The sequence below is a fragment of the Saccoglossus kowalevskii genome, chromosome 18 (assembly GCF_978046115.1).
Source record: "Saccoglossus kowalevskii chromosome 18, keSacKowa6.1, whole genome shotgun sequence".
Taxonomy (NCBI): domain Eukaryota; kingdom Metazoa; phylum Hemichordata; class Enteropneusta; family Harrimaniidae; genus Saccoglossus; species Saccoglossus kowalevskii.
Genome location: NC_140658.1, coordinates 13,451,602 through 13,476,599, shown reverse-complemented (window position 1 = coordinate 13,476,599; position 24,998 = coordinate 13,451,602). Strand labels below are relative to the sequence as shown.

At 36.9% G+C, this 24,998-nt stretch overlaps 1 protein-coding gene across 2 annotated transcripts; it reads left to right on the top strand.

Moving 5' to 3' along the window:
• The first annotated feature begins 74 nt into the window (after window positions 1-74).
• LOC144353155 (cytochrome P450 3A8-like) lies at window positions 75-23,763 on the top strand. Of its 2 annotated transcripts, XM_085492794.1 has the most exons (15): window positions 10,944-11,001; window positions 11,836-11,892; window positions 12,660-12,763; window positions 14,930-15,023; window positions 15,168-15,220; window positions 15,506-15,602; window positions 17,495-17,611; window positions 18,033-18,121; window positions 19,168-19,316; window positions 19,478-19,611; window positions 19,771-19,953; window positions 20,353-20,573; window positions 20,843-20,980; window positions 21,451-21,613; window positions 22,270-23,763. In XM_085492794.1, the coding sequence occupies exons 3-15, from the start codon at window positions 12,687-12,689 to the stop codon at window positions 22,345-22,347; spliced, it is 1,593 nt and encodes a 530-aa protein (XP_085348920.1). In that variant the 5' UTR covers window positions 10,944-11,001; window positions 11,836-11,892; window positions 12,660-12,686; the 3' UTR covers window positions 22,348-23,763. The 2 variants fall into 2 exon arrangements, with proteins under 2 accessions (XP_085348919.1, XP_085348920.1); XM_085492793.1 differs by lacking the exons at window positions 10,944-11,001; window positions 11,836-11,892 and adding an exon at window positions 75-179.
• The last annotated feature ends 1,235 nt before the right edge of the window (window positions 23,764-24,998 follow it).

Genomic DNA, 24,998 nt, shown 5'->3' with positions numbered 1-24,998 from the left:
TTCCGCGCATACAACCTTAATTATATTCAAGAGGACAGATACATCCAGGTATTTGCTGTTTGTCACCATTTCGAATACCTGCATTAAAAATATATATTATTTACACAGCAAACCATTTTTCGATATCACAGTCTACCAGACCTGGGAAGGAGAGCCACACTCTAGATCCTGACTTACTTGTAAGTTAGCCAATTTATACGTTCTGGCGTTTTTCTAAATCAATATATTCATATTTTAATAACCGGTTTTCCTCGCGAAAAATGTTGTTGTTTTTACATTAGAAACCATGTCGAAAATCACAGTATGCTAGAGAGATAAATTTAGGATATTTTTAGATATCATGCATGTTCTTTTGTGGTATCACTATTATTAGACATACATGGTGTAGCCATATTGCTGTCTATACACGTATCTATTCTATTCATGTTTCTACAGCCGTCGAATAACCGTCAAAGAATCAAATATATTTAGTTTTTAACTATCTATATATGCACTCAATCTGACCTTTTTACCTTGTTTAGGATGCAAAATGTTATTTTAAACAATATTGTAACGTTACGTACTGCCACAATAATGCATCAACACAAGTACGGTATGATTGTCTGATTTGCAAAATACATCGATGTAATTTCTTGATTTCTTTTCCTGATTGTTGACTCTTCACGATGTGCCTCACATAAAACATAACTTTACACCTCTTCGTGTATTTGCGTATGTTTGGTATTACAATATGTTTGTGAATATCTCGTCTTTCGACGATAATTTCGAAAATTTAAAATGCCTATCGACCGTGTCCAGATAATAATTTGTTTTGAATGTCGATCTTCATTGTTTTTTTCATGCTGAGTTTAAGGTGCGTCGGTGGCGACATCTGTCTTTCAAGCCGAGACAAGACAAACATTGACCAATTCATGGTTATCATGTTCAGTAATTTGAGTGTTGGAAACCTGGCACCGCTATTTTAATAAAAACTACATCAACATTTTCTCGCCTCTCTACTCTCGCACCCAAGCAGTCAGCATTTCCCTGTTCACGTAAATATTTCGATAATCATTACTGAAAGGAGGGAGCGACCCTATATATAAATGGAACACAGTCCCGCTCCATCAGCATTTTTTGAAACTCAGTCAATTCACATTACATATGTATGATAAATTAACATAGACTAATTTGCTTTAAAGCTGTTTGTTTCTCTTCCACACATCCATCCCAATTCCACAAAATAAAATAAAATATTACATTTCATTCGCTAAAATCAGATCAATTACTCAAATAAGTACTCACGTAACAGTTCAAGTTCCCTTCGCGAACTATATTAAGTGGCATAAATTTGAAGTGTAGTTCAGCATTTAGGGACAACATCAAAAGTTCAATGTACGATAAAAAACTTAATTCTTTAGCCATTGACGTCATTAACTAGACCCTAGATGCCAGATATCGCCATGCAAAATGTGCGTTTGTCGTCTAATTCACAACCCGATTCTTTAGGGCATTTTGCAGTTTATATTGCCAGAATTCATTCGTAGATCTCACATTCAATATACAGAGTGATAAAAGCCAGACCTCTGTTATAACCCATAAATAAAATGACTGATCACACAAATCATATCCTAGTTACACTTTATATGGCCAAAAATGTCAATGACTGCTTCAAACACACATTCACATTCCGTACTTAAATTCCAGTAACTAATTTCATTTATTGTCAATTTAATATACAATTATATTCAAGATGCCAGACACATTCGGGCTTTTCCTGATTTTTACCATTTTGAATACGCACATTTTCTGATTTTTGCTGGTATATGCAATACAAATATATATTAGTTACACAGCAAACTATTTTTAGATATTACTGTCGAGCAGGATGTAATGTTGTTATCTGATATGTAAACATCGTATCTGTTCCTGCCATCGGCGCATGAGTCATGGTCATTGCTATAAATAAATCACTTGTACTTTAGCATTGAAACGGGTTGTATCCAGTCTTACTTGCTCCCTATTACCCAGGCATTGTTATACGGGGTTGTCAATACGTTACATTGGCGACGACGGATTCAGGAACTCATGGCGTCCGAAAGCGTCCCTCACTATGAACCATTCCAAGTCCACGAGGAACCTAGCACCTGTGGAAAAAGGTGGGAGGAATGGTTGGAAGGATTTCAAATCCTGATGATCGCGTGTGACATCACGAGCACCAAGAGAAAACGAGCTCTACTTATCCACTACGCAGGGAAAGAAGTACGACGTGAAATCAAAGCACTCCCAGACACCGGCGAAGAAGACGATGTCAAGAAACTCATCGAAGCTCTCAACAAACGTTTTGCTCCAAAACGAACGAAAGCGTACGAAAAACACGTGTTTCGTCAAGCAAAGCAAAAAGATGGTGAGTCGATGGATCAGTACCACGCCCGGTTACAACTTCTTGTGGCAAACTGCAATTATGCCAACCCTAACGAGGAAGTTTGCACACAGATCATTGAACACTGTACGTCGCAAAGACTAAGACGGCGAGCATTGAGAGAAGACATGAAGCTAGAAGACTTGTTAAACTTTGCCAGAACGATGGAAGTCTCTGAGTCTCAGGCTGCGGACATCGAGGGCAACCTGCATGCATCAACAGTCAACGCAGTTAGCCGAGGCTTCAAGTCTAAACATAATAAACGTGGAAAACCAAAACGGGTAGCCGTCAATGAATCGCGATCAACCTCTCGATTATGCTACTTTGGTGGGGGCGATTATCCTCATGACGGTCCGTGCCCGGCAAAAGGCAAGAAATGTAAATTATGCGGGAAAGATGGACATTTTGCCAAAGTTTGCAGATCCAAACCAAACAAGGAAAGAGACCGCAGACCAAAACGATCTATAAGGCGAGTGGACGCTGACACAGATTCGAGTAGTGAGTCCAGCCAAGACACCGACCAAGCGATATACGTATTCGGTATACGCACAGAAACTATTCACGCAACCAAGGCAAAGTTTCCAACAGCTGACATCACAATTCACGGTAAGAAAATTAAATTCTTAATTGATACTGGTGCAGCGATCAACATAATGGATGAAAGTGACTTTGAAAAGCTTAACGGGAAAGTCAAGTTGAGACAGACTTATACAAAAGTATTTCCATACAAGAGTCAATATCCAATCGAAACCCTAGGCGAATTCCGGACAGACATCAAATGTAAAACGAATACTGGAAGAAAATTGCTATCGAATATATTAATTCATGTCGTCAAGCGCAACGGTAATTTCGGGGAATCGCTACTAAGTTTTCAGACAGCAGAAGATTTGGGACTCATACAAATAATTAAACAAGTCGGGAGACAGACTGCAACAGGCAAGCTAGTGAGCGAATATACTGATTTATTCACAGGCCTAGGCAAAATGACAGATTTCCAAGTAAAGCTACACATAGACGAGACTGTTCAGCCTGTAGCCCAACCGCATCGTCGCATTCCGTTTCATATTCGCGAAAAAGTCGAAAAGAAAATTGCAGAAATGGAAGCCGCCAACATAATCGAAAAGGTCGACGAAGCAACACCATGGATATCGCCAATTGTTGTTGTTCCTAAACCAAAGAATCCAGACGATATACGGATATGTGTTGACATGAGACGCGCGAATGAAGCCATCAAACGCGAGAGACACATCATGCCGACGACTGATGAAATCATTCAAGATCTGAACAACTCCATAGTGTTTTCCAAACTTGATCTGAATCAAGGCTATCATCAACTCGAGCTAACACCGGCATCGAGGTACATTACTACGTTTAGTACACACGTTGGTCTACGCCGTTATAAGCGACTCAATTTTGGAATATCATCGGCATCAGAAATATTCCAAAACGCTATTAGACAATCAATCGAGGGTATACCAGGCGCAAAGAACATTAGCGATGATATACTCATACACGGCAAAACGCAGGAAGACCATCAAAACAGTCTGAAAGCTGTATTCCAACGACTACGCGAAAGAAAACTTACTCTAAACAAACGAAAATGTGAATTCAACAAATCAAATCTCATATTTTACGGTCATCGATTTTCAGTGGAAGGTATGTCACCAGACCCAGATAAAGTCGCGGCTGTCAAGAATGCCGAAGCCCCAACAAACGCAACTGAGGTGAGAAGTTTACTCGGTATGGTAACATATTTCTCACGATTTATACCCGACCTAGCGACTATTACGCAACCCCTTCGATTATTAACCATAAAAGACGCGGTATGGGAATGGTCGAGTACTCATCGTAATGTGCTCAACACGATCAAAGATCAATTAACATGTAATTCATTCATGGCATACTTTGATCCGAATAAAGACACTGAAATCGTAGTAGACGCAAGCCCTGTTGGTCGAAGAGCAATGCTCACTCAGAAAAATGGTGATGAAGACGCACCACGAGTTCTGTGTTACGCGAGCAGATCACTTACTCCAGTCGAACAGAGATATTCTCAGACAGAACGCGAGGCGTTAGCTGTTGTATGGGCTTGTGAGCATTATCATTTATACGTATATGGCAAACCTGTAACCATAGTAACCGATCACAACCCGCTAGAGCGTCTCTACAACAACCCAAATGCTAAACCACCAGCCAGAATCAAGAGATGGGCTCTACGGCTACAAGACTATTTATTCAAGATCGTGTATAGGCCGGGAAAAGACAATCCAGCTGATTACATGTCGAGACACCTGAACACGAAAAGCACGCCAAACAGGAGACAAGAGAAAGTCACTGAAGAATATATCAACTTTATCGCTGGTCATGCAGCACCCACGGCGCTAACCTTGGATGAAATCAAAGAAGAAACGAAATCTGATCCTACACTGCAAGCCGTAACCATGGCGATTAAAACTGGTAGATGGTACGACCACACGAATTCTTCAGACATCGATTCTACAGACATCGACCGAATTTCTTTCGAAATGCTGCAAAAAGAAAGAGAATCTCTAACACTGGTGTCAACTCAAGATCTAATTTTACGCGGATCAGGAATTATCATTCCGAAATCGTTACAAGAGCGGACAGTTAGTCTTGCCCACGAAGGACACCAGGGTGTAGTCAAAACGAAAAGATTACTGAGAGAACAAGTTTATTTTCCCAACATTGACAAGCTGGTGGAAAATAAAATCAAAACCTGTTTAGCCTGTCAAGCTGCCACACCACAAAATAGGCGCGAACCGTTACAAATGACATCACTTCCTAACTACGCATGGCAACACGTGTCGATGGACTTCTGTGGGCCGTTCCCCAGCGGAGATTATTTACTCGTGATAATAGATAACTATTCCAGATTTGTTGTTGTTGAAATAATACGATCTACTTCATCGCGAATCGTAATTCCGATACTCGACAAAGTATTCTCGGAATATGGTATCCCTGAAATCGCAACATCAGACAATGGAACGCCATTCCAGGGCCACGAGTTTAGAGACTTTGCAAGACATCTTGGTTTTAAACACCGTAAAGTTACTCCCCTATGGCCACAGGCAAACGGAGAGGCGGAACAAATGATGAGAACGCTAGGAAAAGCCATCCGCACAGCGCAAGTTGAAGGGAAGTCGTGGAAACACGAAATGTACACATTTCTGAGAAATTATCGTGCGACACCACACAGCACTACTGGTATATGCCCAGCTACAGAGGTATTTCAACGTCCAATAAACATAAAGTTGCCGAATTTCAATACTTCTAAGAAGCGGGGGAAAATACAACTTCGGGATAAAACTTCAAAACAAAAGATGAAGAAATACGCAGATAAGAGCCGAAATGCGAAAAAGTCGGAAATAAGAGTCGGTGATTCCGTTCTCGTTAAAAACACAAAAAGAGGAAAACTGGAAACGCTGTTTCTCGCTAAGCCATATGAGGTCACAGTACAGAAAGGAAGTATGATAAAAGCTAAACGCGGTGCACACAATATTACGCGCAATTCGTCATTCTTCAAATTAATACCTGAAGTTGAAATTGATCACCGCGTCAGCGATCGAGATACTGCCAACTCTGAGGATGAAGAGAACATTTCTCCTGTACCAATGTTATCCCACGATCGCCCATGGCACCAGAAATGAGATACCCGACTAGACAACGCAATCCCCCAAAATACTTGGGATGGGAAAAATGAAATAAAGTAACAGTCAGATAGTATAGATAATTAGCATCATAGGAAGTACTTAAGTCATTGTGATGGAGCAGAATAAACCTCCAGACTTAGTATATCGAGAAAGGAAAAGTCTATCCTTATCTCATAGTTAGTTTTGTTGTTTTAAACTTTGTATTCTTTCGAACATTTTTACAGTCTAGTTAGCAAGCAACCACGAGTTGAGTTTTGGAACAATGTAGACTCTAGAAACTGAAATGCGAAACGTGTTGAACTTTTATTAAGATAAAGAGAGATGTAATGTTGTTATCTGATATGTAAACATCGTATCTGTTCCTGCCATCTGGCGCATGAGTCATGGTCATTGCTATAAATAAATGACTTGTACTTTAGCATTGAAACGGGTTGTATCTAGTCTTACTTGCTCCCTATTACCCAGGCATTGTTATACGGGGTTGTCAATACGTTACACAGACCAGGAAGAAAAACCACTCCCTAGATCCAGATTTACCTGTAGGTTAGCCAAATTATAAGTTCTATCGTTTTTCTAAAGCAGTATATTCATATATTGATAACTGGTATTCCTGGGGGAAAGATGTTTTTATTACAAACATTACAAACCATGTCGGACATCACAGTTTGCCAAAGAGATAACTTTCGGATATTTTTTTTTTTAGATATTATGCATGCTGTTTTGTGGTATCACTATTTTATATATTAGATATACATAACCCACATGATGTATCTATGGCGTATCTACTAACCTGATGTAGACTCGAGCAGAATCGCTATATTTTGACAAAGAGGATTTGACCTAAGTTCAAAAAGAAAAAAATAGACTGAGATACAGTGGGGTACACGGCCAATCAGCTTTTTTTGCAAGTTGAGAAAATACGGTAAGCCAGACGAAGGTAGATAATTTTCAGAACCGGAGGTCTTCTCGGAATCATGAATTTCCAACTGTTCCTCGACCCGTCGCCAAATATTTACGGCAACACCTAAATTTGACACTTTGTTTTTTTCTGATGCGGAATAAATTATTTATAAATGTCCATCTCTGTTTGATTTTGTCGTGGCATGTGGCTCGTTTTTACTATCACAGAGGGACTGGTTTGTGAAAAACCTTTCACAGATCGAGACCAGCCACTGATCATGACTCAATTTTGATGTCAAATGTTACCGGGCCGACATGACTTTGGCACCGTTATTTCAATAAAAAAAACATAAAAATTGTTCTCGCTACTTTACTCTCGGTCCAAAGGAGTCGGCATTGTCCTATTCAAAATAACGAAATAACGCCATGCAAAATGGGCGTTTGTCGTCTACTTCAAAACCCGATTTATAATCAATATTTAGGGCATTTCACAGTTGTTATCGCCAGAATTCATTTTTAGATCGCACATTCAATGTACAGATTGACAAAAGCCAGACCTCTGCTCCCCTACAACCCATAAATAAAATGACTGATCACACAAATCATATTCTAGTTACAATTTATATGGCCAGAAATGTCAATGACTGCTTCAAATATGTTTCAATTCACATTCCGTACTTAAATTCCAGTAACTAATTTCATTTATTGTCAATTTAATATACAATTATATTCAAGATGCCAGACAGATTCGGGCTTTTCCTGATTTTTACCATTTTGAATACGCACATTTTCTGATTTTTGCTGGTATATGCAATACAAATATATATTAGTTACACAGCAAACTAACTATTTTTAGATATTACTGTCGAGCAGACTAGGAAGAACAACCACACCCTAGATCCAGATTTACCTGTAGGTTAGCCAATTTATACGTTCTATCGTTTTTCTAAAGCAGTATATTCATATATTGATAACTGGTATTCCTAGGGGAAAGATGTTTTTTATTACAAACATTACAAACCATGTCGTACATCACAGTTTGCCAGAGAGATAACTTTCGGATATTTTTTTTTTTAGATATTATGCATGTTGTTTTGTGGTATCACTATTTAATATATTAGATATACATAACCCACATGATGTATCTATGGCGTATCTACTAACCTGATGTAGACTCGAGCAGCATCGCTATATGTTGACAAAGAGGATTTGACCTCAGTTCAAAAAGAATAAAATAGACTGAGATACAGTGGGGTACACGGCCAATCAGCTTTTTTTGCAAGTTCAGAAAATACGGTAAGCCAGACGAAGGTAGATAATTTTCAGAACCGGAGGTCTTCTCGGAATCATGAATTTCCAACTGTTCCTCGACCCGTCGCCAAATCTTTACGGCAACATCAAAATTGTACACTTTGTTTTTTTCTGATGCGGAATAAATTATTTATAAATGTCCATCTCTGTTTGATTTTGTCGTGGCATGTGGCTCGTTTTTACTATCACAGAGGAACTGGTTTGTGAAAAACCTTTCACAGATCGAGGCCAGCCACAGATCATGACTCAATTTTGATGTCAAATGTTACCGGGCCGACATGACTTTGGCACCGTTATTTCAATAAAAAAACATAAAAATTGTTCTCGCTTCTTTACTCTCGGTCCAAAGGAGTCGGCATTGTCCTATTCAAAATAACGAAATAACGCCATGCAAAATGGGCGTTTGTCGTCTACTTCAAAACCCGATTTATAATCAATATTTAGGGCATTTCACAGTTGTTATCGCCAGAATTCATTTTTAGATCGCACATTCAATGTACAGATTGACAAAAGCCAGACCTCTGCTCCCCTACAACCCATAAATAAAATGACTGACCACACAAATCATATTCTAGTTACAATTTATATGGCCAGAAATGTCAATGACTGCTTCAAATATGTTTCAATTCACATTCCGTACTTAAATTCCAGTAACTAATTTCATTTATTGTCAATTTAATATACAATTATATTCAAGATGCCAGACAGATTCGGGCTTTTCCTGATTTTTACCATTTTGAATACGCACATCAGGGTTCTCCCCACGCTGGACGGCGGTGGACGGCGCCGTCCGGCACTCAGAATTAGCGACCGGCACACATGGCTGCCGTCCGGCACTATTGATTTTGTCCAGGACGCAACAAACGCTCTGAGAGACAAAAGAATGTTCGAGAGAGTGGATAATCAAAGCTTGGGTTGTGTCACCAATTAAAAAAAACAATAGGCGTGAAACTCAACTCAAAGAGTTGGCGACGTAAGACGCCCAGTGGCAATCGACACTACTAAGTGTGGAACCTTATTTTAGCACGGCGGTAACGCATAGAAAAGTGGATTGCCGTACCCATATTTTTACTGCCAGGGTGACGTCAAATATATAAAATCGATATCGGTAAAACCATTCGTCAAAATATAAGGTCAATGGTTAAAACCAAGTTAACGCCATGACTTGTAGCGGCAACATCGTCACCGCCGAGCGGAACAAAGGCAGCCATGCATGATTGGTAAACGACCAGCACAGCCGACGTACCATCACAGACATTGTTGATCACCAAGAAGTCCAGACGAATGCTTGATTAAAGATGTGAATGTTTATATTTTGACGTATGTCACTATTTAAAGTTGAATTTTCTTTAAATCACGATTTAAAAACCCCGGTGAAACGGCCATGCTTTCAACTCGCATCTTAAGTGGAGGAAATAAATTCACTTGTGTTCTTCTTGGATCAAACATTCTGATTGGTTGTTTTTCGCGTCAATGCGTGGCTTTGTCCAATCAAAATCATCGTTACGTAGTATCAGGATGCACACAGTAAAATTAACTGTTTCCAGGTCATAGCTGTTTTCAACGAAGCAAATATCAACAAACTTTCGATTCGAATGAAAATTATTTTTTAAGTATGTATTTTTATACATAATGCTATTATTTTTGCTAGAAACTGTTAACTGCAGATCGAAAATCTTCTATTATGTAGATTTTATTACATTTGATCATCTTGCTTTTTGGCGCCGATGACGCACATTCATGCAAGTTTTTTAATGAACCGAACGTTTGTGCGACAACATAAATTTTATATTGCCACGTCCAAAAGAACAAAAAATACAAACATAAAATTTCCAGCAGTAAAAAAATACAGAAAATAAGTTATAGTACTTTTTTGAAACATTATTTTATTTTGGCTGACTTCATAAAACATTAGTTTTAAAAAAACGAATTAACATCAACAAATAGTAATATGATTTCATATTGTAACTGTTGTAAATATTTTGTGCTTTCAATTAGTTATGCATCATGTCTTCAAAGATGATTTGTTTGTGTATTATTTATCCTGTGTTGTGTTGTGATGTTTCATACTGTATAATAAATATCAATACATATGACCTGTCTTCTTGCCAGTATGTGGCCATTTTGAATATTAATTAGTTCATGCATATTAATGAGTGAATATTCATACCGTCCAGCACTCTCTGTCTGCTGGGGAGAACCCTGGCACATTTTCTGATTTTTGCTGGTATATGCAATACAAATATATATTAGTTACACAGCAAACTAACTATTTTTAGATATTACTGTCGAGCAGACTAGGAAGAACAACCACACCCTAGATCCAGATTTACCTGTAGGTTAGCCAATTTATACGTTCTATCGTTTTTCTAAAGCAGTATATTCATATATTGATAACTGGTATTCCTAGGGGAAAGATGTTTTTTATTACAAACATTACAAACCATGTCGTACATCACAGTTTGCCAGAGAGATAACTTTCGGATATTTTTTTTTTAGATATTATGCATGTTGTTTTGTGGTATCACTATTTAATATATTAGATATACATAACCCACATGATGTATCTATGGCGTATCTACTAACCTGATGTAGACTCGAGCAGCATCGCTATATGTTGACAAAGAGGATTTGACCTCAGTTCAAAAAGAATAAAATAGACTGAGATACAGTGGGGTACACGGCCAATCAGCTTTTTTTGCAAGTTGAGAAAATACGGTAAGCCAGACGAAGGTAGATAATTTTCAGAACCTGAGGTCTTCTCGGAATCATGAATTTCCAACTGTTCCTCGACCCGTCGCCAAATATTTACGGCAACACCTAAATTTGACACTTTGTTTTTTTCTGATGTGGAATAAATTATTTATAAATGTCCATCTCTGTTTGATTTTGTCGTGGCATGTGGCTCGTTTTTACTATCACAGAGGGACTGGTTTGTGAAAAACCTTTCACAGATCGAGACCAGCCACTGATCATGACTCAATTTTGATGTCAAATGTTACCGGGCCGACATGACTTTGGCACCGTTATTTCAATAAAAAAAACATAAAAAATGTTCTCGCTCTTCTACTCTCGGTCCAAAGGAGTCGGCACTGTCCTATTCAAAATAACGAAATAACGCCATGCAAAATGGGCGTTTGTCGTCTATTTCAAAACCCGATTTATAATCAATATTTAGGGCATTTCACAGTTTTTATCGCCAGAATTCATTTTTAGATCGCACCTTCAATGTACAGATTGACAAAAGCCAGACCTCTGCTCCCCTACAACCCATAAATAAAATGACTGATCACACAAATCATATTCTAGTTACACTTTAAATGGCCAGAAATGTCAATGACTGCTTCAAACAGGTCTCAATTCACATTCCATACTTAAGTTCCAGTAATTAATTTAATTTAATTTACAAATAGAAAAAAAAAGTGTTTTTAATTATATTCAACACATCCGGTCATTTCCTGTTTTTTACCATTTTGAATACGCACAATTTCTGATTTTTGCTGGTATATGCAATACAAATATATATTAGTTACACAGCACACCATTTTTTAGATATCACTGTCTGCCAGACCTGGGAAGGAAAGCCACACTCTACATCCAGAATTACCTGTAAGTTAGCAAATGTATACGTTCTGGCGTTTTTTCTATAATAATATGTTTATATATTAAGAACTAATTTTCTTTTTTTTACATTACAAACCATGTCGGATATCACAGTCACTTTAGGAAATATTTAGATATTATGCATGTTGTTTTGTGGTATCACTATTTTATATATTAGATATACATAACCCACACGATGAATCTATGGTGTATCTACAGTCGTGATGTAGACTATGGCCATTTGTTTATTGAATTTATGAATAGTTTTCAAATATGCTAATTTCAGTATTATTGCAAAATTCTGTTGTCAAACAGTGATAGCCCTTATCCATATGGTTTAAACTTTAATTGTTCAAACAAATAAATCAACTGATTTGCCACATATATTATAGCCTAGTGGCAGTTTATTTGAACAAACGTTTTAGACTTGTCAAATGAATTGCTATTTACACTTCCTACGTGCAGCACTTATACATAACAAATATTTATTTTTAATACTCAAAAGTGTGACGAGGTGAAACACGTCCGGTCATTTTCCATGGTACACCATTTAGACACTGCTTACATCCACCCAAAATGTACTTTTATGCCATATTTCTAATAATAGCTAATGCTTTTCACATTCGAGGGGAGCAACGCCTTTTGTCTTTAGTCTGGTGGTTTTTAGAAATAATTGTTATAAAATGTAAGGTGGTTAATGTTGCAGAATATGCCCATCTTTAAATTTGTATTGAAGGAATGTAAAATTTCATCGCAGATAATTTGTCTTATAGGTGGAGCAACAGAATAAGCACTAAGTGATGGAGCTGCTTTTGTCGTCTCTCATATCATCCCCCATAAGTTTGATTCTTGGAATAGTGGGATCTCTACTATATCTGTAAGTAATATATGATTTAGACCTGGATTGTAATTGTGTACACTGAAATTTGGTGATAATAAATTGGGATAATTTAACTTTGGAGATTTTAATGAAATATAATTGGAGAAAACATCAGGTCAAAGCAGCAATATTGTATTGCTACCAAATGTACATTGCTTTGTCATTTTGTATTTGTTATTGCTGTCCATGTCCCTAGAAAGTGTGCAATGGTACAAAAAGAATTCTTATTTCTTGGAACTATTGCAGTTTGGGATTATTCAGTGTGATTATAGGCCTCTCAATATACAGAATGATGTCACCAAACAGCGCCTTTCCTAATCAGGACAATAAGAGCGTGATAAGGATGAATCAGACCGTTCTATGACGCCCATATTTAACATATCTTTCACCTCCTTAATGACTATTTTTTGTCTATCAAAGGAGTTGCAAATTATGTCTGGAGACCGACACTTAAACCATCATCTGCTTGATCTGGTCTGTGGATATGCATGTTAACAACTCATCTACTTGTGTGTGCGTAATAAAATAAAATGTTTCTCACATGTATTCAAGGTCTTTCTCTCATACTTTTTTAATATGTTGGTATAGTATAATTTCAGTTTACCATTTGTGTCTATGCGATAGTCCACCTGCCCTACTCGCTCTTTAATTTCATATGGCCCTTGCCATTGCATACGCAGTTCACCTACAGAAGTGGGCAACAAAAGCAAAACCTGGTCACCAACGTTTCTTTGTCAAAATGCAATCTATATCTCTCATTTAACTTCCTGCTGTGCTATCGGCCAGGGGGATTTCAAACAATTATCATGTTAAGTACATAGTCTTATTGGGGGATGGCATCTGGATTGGTAGCCTCCTCTGTCCACAGTCCTTACCGCACACTAGTTCAAAAAGTGAGAAGCCTGAGCCAGCCTGAAATGGCTCACAGTATGCAAACAATATAGGTGATATACACCAATCCCAATTCGTTTTGTTATTCAGTAAACATGTCCTTTTAAGTGGCACTAAAACAATGTAGCAGAACATTGCATTGTGAGTGATTATGAGTAGTAGTCAGCTCCTTAATTGACAACAGCCTACTCACCTCACCTCCCCAATCACATCACTCACAAACTGTATACCCTGGTCTGTAAATACTAGTTCCGGGATTCCTAACAAACAATGCTTCAGCTACAACTTCTGTTGCACGGATTGCACAATCGACCACAGTTATGATATATATATTTGTGGGAAATTTGTGTTTATAAATATTGATTTTTCCACAATCCAATGCGCTCTTCTAATGGGTATCACAAGTATGAGGTTGACCTGGGCGCGATTTGCACGAATTACCGCCGGTAATTCATTTGATACGCATACCTTCCAATCACCTAAAAATATTGATAGTGCACCAAACAGCCAAGATGTTTACCTTCATCCATTGACCAGGATTTGGTCTTCACATGACCCAACTTATCACACCAGCAACCCAACGTTGTTTGTACATGTGTAGATGTATTGTGAATACCAGTGTACTGTCGATTTTCATCACAGCGATCAACGCAGGAAGCCATCTCACCCACAGTATTGCGGGCACTCTCTCCGACTTACATTGCAACTTCATAATTGCAAGTGCATAGATACTGCTCTTGTGCAATTAAATCCATTAGTGCATCCACTGTATTTTCAATAACTGACGGTTCAACCCATCGTAGCGCCAAATAATGCTTTAGCTGAATAAATTGGGTATTTGTTTTAAAACTTAGCAAGTCTAGATTGTCTGAATTGTCTTTTAATCCTTCCTCGGTAAGATGGTATACTTTTACATTTCACGCTCGCCCAATTCTTAGTCTGCTCAACATCTAATGCAATATATATGCTTTACCTGACAATCGCACCCATTAAATGCGACCCCCATACATCTTGGCTCCATTGGAACCAATTAGCAAATATTTCAAAACGCTTTTTATAAACATCCATATCCTCACCTTGTATAGGAATGTCTTTAATATTAATTGCAAAAGGGGAGGTTTTAGATTCAGGTGTAGTTTTTTGGCCTTTTACATTACCCCAAGACAATTTAACACAATATGTATGTCATGGGGATTCATGTGACAGTGTCAGATTTTCATCATTGAACGTCACATGAAAATATATTGAAATATATGTTCGTTCTTCTGGCAGGTACTCAACATGGACATTCTCTACTTTCAAGAAAATGGGAGTCCGTGGTCCGACACCATGGGCACTGATAGGCAACATATTAGAGTATAGAAAGGTAAGGGTCATTTTTAGACAATACAGACATCTTATTGTTTTGTACAGAGGATCAGACGTCCTCTATGTCCTAAATTTAATCATGGAATATTGTATTTTACATTACAACTCGATATTGATTGCTTATAATTATTTGTTCTGCCAGGAAGTGGTAGTTAAGCACTTAGAATGGACAAAGAAGTACGGAAAAGTGTGCGGGTATGTCTGTATTTGCATATTTGTATATATTTGGAAATTATTTTATTATTATTCAAGTCATACGTCATGATACAAAATAACCAATCGAAGTATGTATTTGCAACTAGTCAAAGTAAATGTCATGAAAAATATTGATGGTTCATATTATATTGTCTGTTGAAATAATTATATAAATTGTGTATCAATCTGATCTTATGATGCAAAGATTACAACAAATCTCAAATAAAATTTAAGTTGATATGTTCTTGTATTTATATTCCTTCTTTTTGTAAATTTATAATTCAGAATCTATGAAGGACGTAGTCCAACGTTACTCGTCACGGACCCTGAGATGTGCAAACAGATATGTGTAAAACACTTTTCGTCGTTCAAGAACAGAAAGGTAATCACAAGCTGGATGCACACTCAATAAATTTGCGTCGCAAACCTGTACACAGAAGTGGGCTACAACAGCTTTCAGTTTGTATAAGTAAAGTTAAAGCTTTATGAATGCACCGAACTTGAATGTAATGTAATGTTATTAGCCTCGCCTGTTATATATAATTATTGTTCCCGAGTCGCTGTTATTGGCCCAGATCGAAGGGTGTGGCCATGAACAGCCATTTGCGGAAGATAATATGAGTGGTCTAAAGTAGCATTCATACAGTCCTTGGTTTGGGCCTGACAATAATTGCCACGTGATTACACAAACACATTTGCTAAATTTATGAATTCGAATGAGATCGATTACTGCCTTTCTTATGGTCCGATCAAATAAGAAAGGTTTGTGCGTGTGATGTGAAAGCGCCGGAAAACCAGTGATAATTTAGCCGAGCTTTTCTTTAGAAAAAATTACAATGATGCACCTACGCTTCGGCATATATCCTCCGCGATTAATTGCTTTGTGTTTTCATTTATCCGGTTGAAATAGAATACATTAACATGAGTATATTCACGAAAATTGTCGAGTGCTCAGCGCCATAGGAAAGAGAGCGTATAACAAATCCCCAAAACGAGTTAAAATCACTTTCTGGAGTAACGCATTCGAATATGTCATTCATCTGTAGCAGTCCAAGTGACCCGTATGTTATGGCATCGGACATGCATTGAGTAATAAACGTGAGCTAATTAAAACAAAATGCCCAGAGGAATATGTAGGAAAATTCCTCTGCAGAACGTGCACAACTGAAAATCGATATACTTACCACGCTGGGAAATCTAGAGCAGAATCGATGAAGTTGAAAAATAGCACTAGCCGGAGCTGCGCTTAAAGTGGCAACAATGGCGGACTCGTGTAACGCGCGATTTTTTTTTGAATATTTCTGAATAAGATTTATTTACAGTACCGTATACAACGTTCATTGCTACGTGGTATTATAATAGGTGACTTTCCGTTCAACTGCGAGATCTCGCGAGATGCATGAAAGACGCGCGTCGAACGTCTGTCGCAAAAATCGAACGATTTGAATTTGAACTAGAATTTCTTTATTTCGTAGCTCACATCGACCGGCCGATCTTCGACAGAGGAATATTGCTTTCGGATGCCCTTACTTAATCGAAATTGTCTATCATCAAATGTGTACAGCTGTTATTACGTTCGATTTCACGCATAACGCGTGATTCTCGCAGTGAACTGAAAATGGTCTATTAAAATCATAGTGTTATTGTTGGCAAGTGAGGTAATATTTCCCACTCTTGTCAAGAAAAATTTAATGAATATATTCTCGCCGTTATTATCTCAAAGATGCAATGGGTACCGAAAAAAGTCGCACGTAAACCAAATCGCACAAAACCAACTCGACGAATACGAGTTCGATTTCAAACACTGGTGATTTCGATCTTACGGTATCGGTGTTGTCGATTTCGATGTAAAAGTGTCGATGACGACCTTGATTTGTGGGTCATTTCAATACGTTTTCAAACTGAACGTATATATCAGCACTCCACACGCCTATGATTTTTAAAGTTAATCAGCAGTCTGTTTATTACCTATTCAAATACTTTATTTTTGACGTTACCGAACTCATCAACAATCATTCATTCCGTTTATTGAAATGAACTAACGTTACTCCTGGACAGGTATACCTGCAATAAGTAAAAAAAATGTCTAGTGAAATCCCCGCAAACCCCGTCCAACAAAATTGCAAAATGATTACATGTATGCATTAGAAGTACGTGGCCGTGACGATTATATACATTTTGTTGTTCGGGCGAGTTGGTTTTGGTGCGGACTAACCTTAAATCGTTTGCAATAACACGCCAACTATATCATGGAATTGCTATGGTTTCTTCCAGAACCATCGTCTAAATAGCAAACCAATGGATTCAGAGTTATTACATCTTGATTATGAGCGTTGGAAGGTTGTACGGAAAACGCTGACCCCTTCTTTCAGTCGCTCCAAAATGTCACTGGTAAGTGTTGTGATGTACACCTAACCAAATAAGTGTTAACGTCGTTGGATTAAAAAATTTGTTTGACAGAATATAATACTTCACAATATATATATATTTGTGACTAGGCTTTACAAGCGTGCCCAAGTTGGCACCGAATAATCGTTAAATACAGCGTCTTAATTGTGTCAACAGTTTTTAAACAAGAGTCATTTCGTTAATTTGTAATTTTACAATGATTAGTTGATTTCACTAACAGTATTTTAAAATTGAACTTGTAATAAGGTTCATATGTAGTAGGGCTCCGAAATGTTAACAGTGTATATACAAAGGGGTTTAAATAAATATATTAATATAATAATAAAATCAGTACAGGTCTTAAGTGCTCGCGAATCTGCATATGTACCTTCAGCTACATTAAACCTTTACTATAATTTTTCAGATGTCTCCTCTCATCAGCAGATGTTCCGATGAGTTAATAAAAAACATGGAGGCACATTGCAAAGAAGGAAAGATAGTAGAGTGTAAAGAGTAAGTATTGTCACTATGAAATCAAATTCATATTGTTAATATAAAAGTACATATTTAATCGATGTATGGTTTCACAATCATAATTTATAATGTGAAAGATTATTCCAGCAAAGAGATTTTAATTTAACAGAAACTTGCAAAGTTGAGGAAAGGTATACTGTCACACCCCAAGTAAGGAAATGCAAATTGTCACACACCAAAAAAGAAAATGCAAATTGTCACGCACCAAATAAGGAAATCAAACTGACAAACACCAAATAAGGAAATGCAAATTGTTACACACCAAATAAGGGAATACAAATTGTCACACACAGATTAAATAAATCAAACTGTCAAACACCAAATAAGGAAATGCAAATTGTCGCACTTAGTTACAATACACTTACAATACTGAATTCAAACAATTACTCTCCGAAGGAATAAATACAAACTGGACACAAATTGTCACAATCTAAATACTGGACACAGACTGTCTTATATGACACTGCAAATACAGAAATGCAAATTGTTTCAGCTGACCCTCCAAATAAGAAAATAGAAAATGTCACACTTCACATAAAGAAATATAAACTGTGGGATTTATCAGTTGTAAGATGTATTGCGAAAATCTATCAGAAAATTAATGATTTATTTGCAATTGAAATTTAGTTTTATCATCAAGTCATTGAAACGTACACGCGATTTACCGTTCGACAATAACCATTTCACAAAATAATTATAAGAATTCTATGCATGCACACTAGCCTTTTTATTTGTCCATGGACAGCAAATATGCCACTCAGAAAATCTAGAAGGATTTATATGTGACAACAAATTTGCTCATGAATATCATTGTACTTTCTAAGTTTGTTTTATTTGGCACGCACCCGAATTCGACATATTGCAGAATGTGTTTCAATAAAGACGATAATCACTTGATCGATTAATGGGAAAATATTTCTCATTTCTGATTTCAAAATTAAAAGGCCTTTCAACTAAAGTTTGCAAACAGTATAGGTACCATTTTAACAGTATTTTGAAAAGATACATACATGGTTATCTTTCAGTTTGTTTGGTGGTTATGTTATGGACACTATTGCAAGTGCTGGATTTGGGGTAGATGTTAGTTCGCAATCGCAACCAAAACATCCATTTGTGGAAAACGCCAAAGCGGTATTCAAAACTGGTGTGTTCCACCCGGTGTTTGCTATTGTGTGTAAGTACATATATGGGGGTTGTTAATTCACCTAGGTTTAAAACATCCCTGGAATATTTAGTTTAGTCTTGCACTGTACTTGGAATAAAGCAATTATAGACATCAATAATATCGCAATATTAAAAGAGCTTAACAGTCTCCTATATTGTCTTTTTTTCCAGTTTTCTTCCCATTTCTTACTCCACTCCTGAACTTGTTTAAGATTCCATTTATTCCGAAAAAAACTATTAGCTATTTTACTGACGTTATTGAGCAGGCTATAAAGTTGAGAGAAAGTGACGAGGATGCTAGCGAGGTAAGTGATATTAAGATCCATTTCAGTGATATTAAATCTGATAAACGAATCAGGTAACGTAGCGGCCTGCCTTGCATAATAGTTCTACATGACCTGTGAATTGCTTTGTCGTATTACTGTACTAATATTATAATGTATTATAATGTAAACTTTTTTCAGAGAGTTGACTTCTTACAACTCATGTTAAATGCCCACGATGTATATGATGAATATGTAAAGAGCAAGGAAGATGAAGAGAATGCTGATGATAAAGGCGAGAACGGAGAGGAATACATTAAAGATGACATGACATCTTCAGTTAATTCGTGTAAGAGATTAAGTAAGGATGAAATAATTGCACAGGTACGTTGAACACAAATTCCTATTCCATCTTCTTCGTAACTAAAAGAATCAGCACGATGAATCATATTTCTGTCTAAAACGATGGCCTGAATGATATTTTGGTAAAACATGGTGATCCAGAAGATGACTTCACGAGAAATATTTTGTTGGCTCAGGTTTATTATATATATTATATATCTCTTTTTATATCCTGCATCTGCATTTCCTTCTCTTCTCTTCTCTTCCCTAAATACTTTATTTCACAAACCTTACATACTTCTACACTCTTGAACTAGTGTTCTATCTAAAATTCAATGGTGTTTCTAAACTTTCAAATCACTAATTAACCAAGTCATCAGTCATCAGTATGCTCGCCAGTCATGCTACTACCTAATGAATGATCTCATCTTATTACATCAGTCTATTGTCTTCCTGGTTGCTGGATATGGAAGTATCCACGCCGCGATGTCATTGGTGTGCTATAATTTGGCAACCAATCCGGAAACGCAAGAGAAGTTACAGAGAGAAATTGATGAGGTCATGTGTAACTATGACACTGTTGGATTTGAGGCAGTCAGCAAGATGAACTATTTGGATATGGTAATTTCAGAGACATTCAGAATATTTCCCCCTCATCGCAGGTATGTAGTGATATTTATAGTAGCAACCATTTGACAATTTTTAAAATCATCTATGAAACGTTGGGATTTATGATATTTCCATATTTCAGAACCAGCCGATTACATTTTGGCTATGTGACATTAATTTGAGAAGCATATTAGTTAATTCTGCGAAATGGGAGCTCTGAAGATTATGCTCATTACAGTTGCATTACTAGGAATATTGCATTACCTGAGTGACGATAACTGTGTTCCTATTATATGTTCTTTTCTTTAACTTGTACTCATAGACTGATTCGCGAATGCAACCAAGACGTTAATATTAATGGAATAAATATCCCCAAAGAAATGACTGTGGTCATCTCTCCTTATGTCATCCATCATGATCCAGACAATTATCCAGATCCAGAGAAGTTCATCCCAGAAAGGTTTGTATAAACAAATTTACAAAAATAGTATATTATTTTCATTTGGTCTTTCAACGTGCTGTACGCGTGAGGGAATGACAAATTATATTTGAGTTGTGATCATGCAATGTTTGTTTGCGTTCAACAACACGCTGTTTCGAGCCACCATTTTTCTATAACCAAAACGTTTCTTCTGGAATGCATATTGTTAGATATAGGCTCGTAATTTGCGTGTACTTATATTTATCCAATTGTGATGTCTGAACAAAACTTGAACGTCATCAAAGCGGGGGAATCGTCACCTACGCATGTGTCAGGTGGTCTAGCGTGTCATTGTTTACAAACAAGCGTCTACCCATGAGCCTTTGCGTTCTTAGCGTGTGTTGTTATCATCGCTTGGAAGTCAATTCCCGCGCGTGCGCAGGTGACGACCCTCCTGCTTTAAATAAACTAGTAATGAAATTATTCTTTCACATACTTCTTCATTATAGATTCACTAAAGAAGAGAAAGAGAAGCGACATCCATATGCCTGGATACCGTTTGGTGCTGGACCTCGTAACTGTATTGGTATGAGATTTGCATTGATTGAAGCAAAAATTGGATTGGTTCGTGTACTGCAGAAGTTCACCTTTGAACCCTGTGCAGAAACTGAGGTACATACCACGTGATAAGGAATATATCTATTTCCCCCACTTAGGCGGTTATATTTTAGCTGGCGTGGTTTGTTCTATAAATTATATTTTATATTTAATTATTGTCAAGAGAGGGTTTCTTTTAATATAAAGACTAATAGTATAATTGTATTTAGATTTTGGAAGAGGTCAGGATTTTATTGCCATTTTGGTTGTTAAATCATTCAAACCTAAAACGTTTATCGTCAACATTTCATAAAATACATAAGTAGGGTTACATTTATTGAAACATGAACCACTCGATTATATGTTTGGGAGAGTTGGTCCAATTGCTATGAAGATATGGATTTTTGGATGATTCGTCACCATTTTAGGTATAACTAAAATGGTTATGGACAAATTTTCATGACATTTATGTTTACTTTTGCAATGAAAATCAATGAATTAGATTTTGTCAGAGACAATTGAAAATAGTGTTAATGCAGACATAATTATAATTAAAACAAGACAAAAATTCATGGCGCTTGCAGAGAGAAAAGTGCAAAATATAAACACACACAATCAAATGGAATAAAAACAACGTTCAAACTGTAAATACAATGGATTATTTATTTATTTATTTATTTATTTATTTATTTATTTATTTATTTATTTATTTATTTATTTTTCATTTACAGAATCCTCCTGTGTTTGGTAACCAACCTAAGGTGTCTCCACCGAATGGTATTAAACTCAGAGTTAAATCACGAGAATGAAATCATTACTTCTTAGTTTAACGATGATTTGTGTCTTATAACGTATATTATATAATGTTTTTGTCATTCTTTAATAGTGTATGCATGCACAATATAGTTAGAATTATAAGATGTTTGGATGGATGTAGTTAGCTGAGTTTAAATATCATCACGGTGTTATGATAGCGACTTTACGTTTGCACATTCGGTTCACACCGACGCTGTTGCACTATTGTATGGAATCAACAACTTTCATGTTTAGGGTAAAGAATAAGGGTATAAACATATATTCCAGGAATTTGATAACTAGATTGTTTACTTATTATATTTAGTAGTGGCAACTTTGCAAGGCTTTAACAGAGAGACACATGCCTTGTAATCACGTGATCGTGCCAACGACGGTGGTGATTGGCTGATCGCATGTTTACCCTGTCACGCCTTGGAGACTTGACTTTTAAGATAGTTAAGATAGAGATTGTGTAACCTTCTGTAAGAGGAGAGAGAGAGAGGGAGAGGAAGAGAAGGAGAGAAATGGGTGAATAAAGCTGGACTTATACTGCACAATATAGTTACAATTATAAGATGTTTGGATGGATGTAGTTAGCTGAGTTTAAATATCATCACGGTGTTATGATAGCGACTTTACGTTTGCACATTCGGTTCACACCGACGCCGTTGCACTATTGTTTAGAATCAACAACTTTCATGTTTAGGGTAAAGAATAAAGGTATAAACATATATTCCAGGAATTTGATAACTAGATTGTTTACTTATTATATTTAGTAGTGGCAAGTTTGCAAGGCTTTAACAGTGAGACACATCCCTGGTAATCACGTGATCGTGCCAACGAGGGTGGTGATTGGCTGATCGCATGTTTATCCTGTCACGCCTTGGAGACTTGACTTTTAAGATAGTTAAGATAGAGATTGTGTAACCTTCTGTAAGAGGAGAGAGAGGGGGGAGGAAGAGAAGGAGAGAAATGGGTGAATAAAGCTGGACTTATACTGCACAATATAGTTACAATTATAAGATGTTTGGATGGATGTAGTTAGCAGAGTTTAAATAGCAACACGGTGTTATGATAGCGACTTTACGTTTGCACATTCGGTTCACATCGACGCCGTTGCACCATTGTTTATAATCAACAACTTTCATGTTTAGGGTAAAGAATAAGGGTATAAACATATATTCCAGGAATTTGATAAATAGATTGTTTACTTATTATATTTAGTAGTGCCAACTTTGCAAGGCTTTAACCGTGAGACACATCCCCGGTAATCACGTGATCGTGCCAACGAGGGTGGTGCTTGGCTGATCGCATGTTTACCTTGTCACGCCTTGGAGACTTGGCTTTTAAAATAAAGAGTTTGTAACCTTTTGTTAGATGGGGAATGAAGGAGAGAAATGGGTGAATAAAACTGAACTATCTGTAATGAACTAATGTGTATTCCTTTGGGTCGAATCTTGTATCTCTACGTGTAAGTGTTATCAGCCAAGCGAGACAAAATTCCCAGATCCATGAACACGAACCTCCTGTTCACAATCCCGAGTGTCACTAGATGTAATATCTGATTCAGTACATATTTCACATGCTTTGGTTACATGGGTCTTATACCGCCAATCAGCAGTCGTATCTGTCGTTATCGTGCTGGCATAACGTGTTTCATAATACATTTTATAGTATATAGGCTATATCTGAAGAAAAGAAGAAATTGATACATCAGTACCTTTAAGGTGTCAATTGAGCATTGCATTGAGTCAGATACTTTGTAAAGGGTTAGCATACATTAAATTGTGTTTTTTAAAAAAAAATTGTTACATAAAAAATAAATAAAAGGAATAAATAAGAAATAAAAAGTTCATGGTCATATATGGATGGATTTTGATAAAAAAAATATAGTGGGAGAAGTTCATTGAAAATTGAAATGATGACTATATAACGTAAAACAATGGTTTGTGTGTGAACAATAAAATGTTTACACGCTCAGTGTACAAGTTTCTTCAGGCCATTTCCCTAAAATATGTGACAGCAGGTTTTAATCAATTCGTCAACAAGGAACACAAAAGATTGACCCGCACTTTGTTGGTGGTCCACGCTGAGCCAAAACGCTACTTTTTAGACCTTACCACATAGATTTGTAAACACACAGCTGCCGTTAAAACACTCCAGTAAACATAATCTATTAGTTCATGGTATCTATTGAACTGGAGTACTAATCATGTCCGGGGAATTCTTTTAAAGTTTGAATCTGGGTGACAAGTCTCAACAGGAACGTCACCGGGCAATTTCCACGTAATGCCACATGAGGGCGTTTATATGCTATAACAGTCTCTCGGACCTTATGGCCCTCGCTTGAAAAATGCCTTCGGCATTTTGTTATAACACCTACAGCGTTTGAAAATAAGTGACTCTTTATTAGGCCCGAGAACTGTCGACAGTCAAAAAAAAATCATTTCACAGAAAAAGTAAATGAGCACATATGTTTTCACTTCACTTAAAGTGGTGGAAATTGCTTTGACTGTAATTAAAAATAACGACTACAAGTACTTTGGCAACTTTCTACCTTCTAATTAAACCTTTCACTATTAGAATCCAGCGAATATGCAAAAATAACAATTAAACGTATTGTATTATAGTAAATATCCCTACAACCTCAAATTCGCTAAATTTA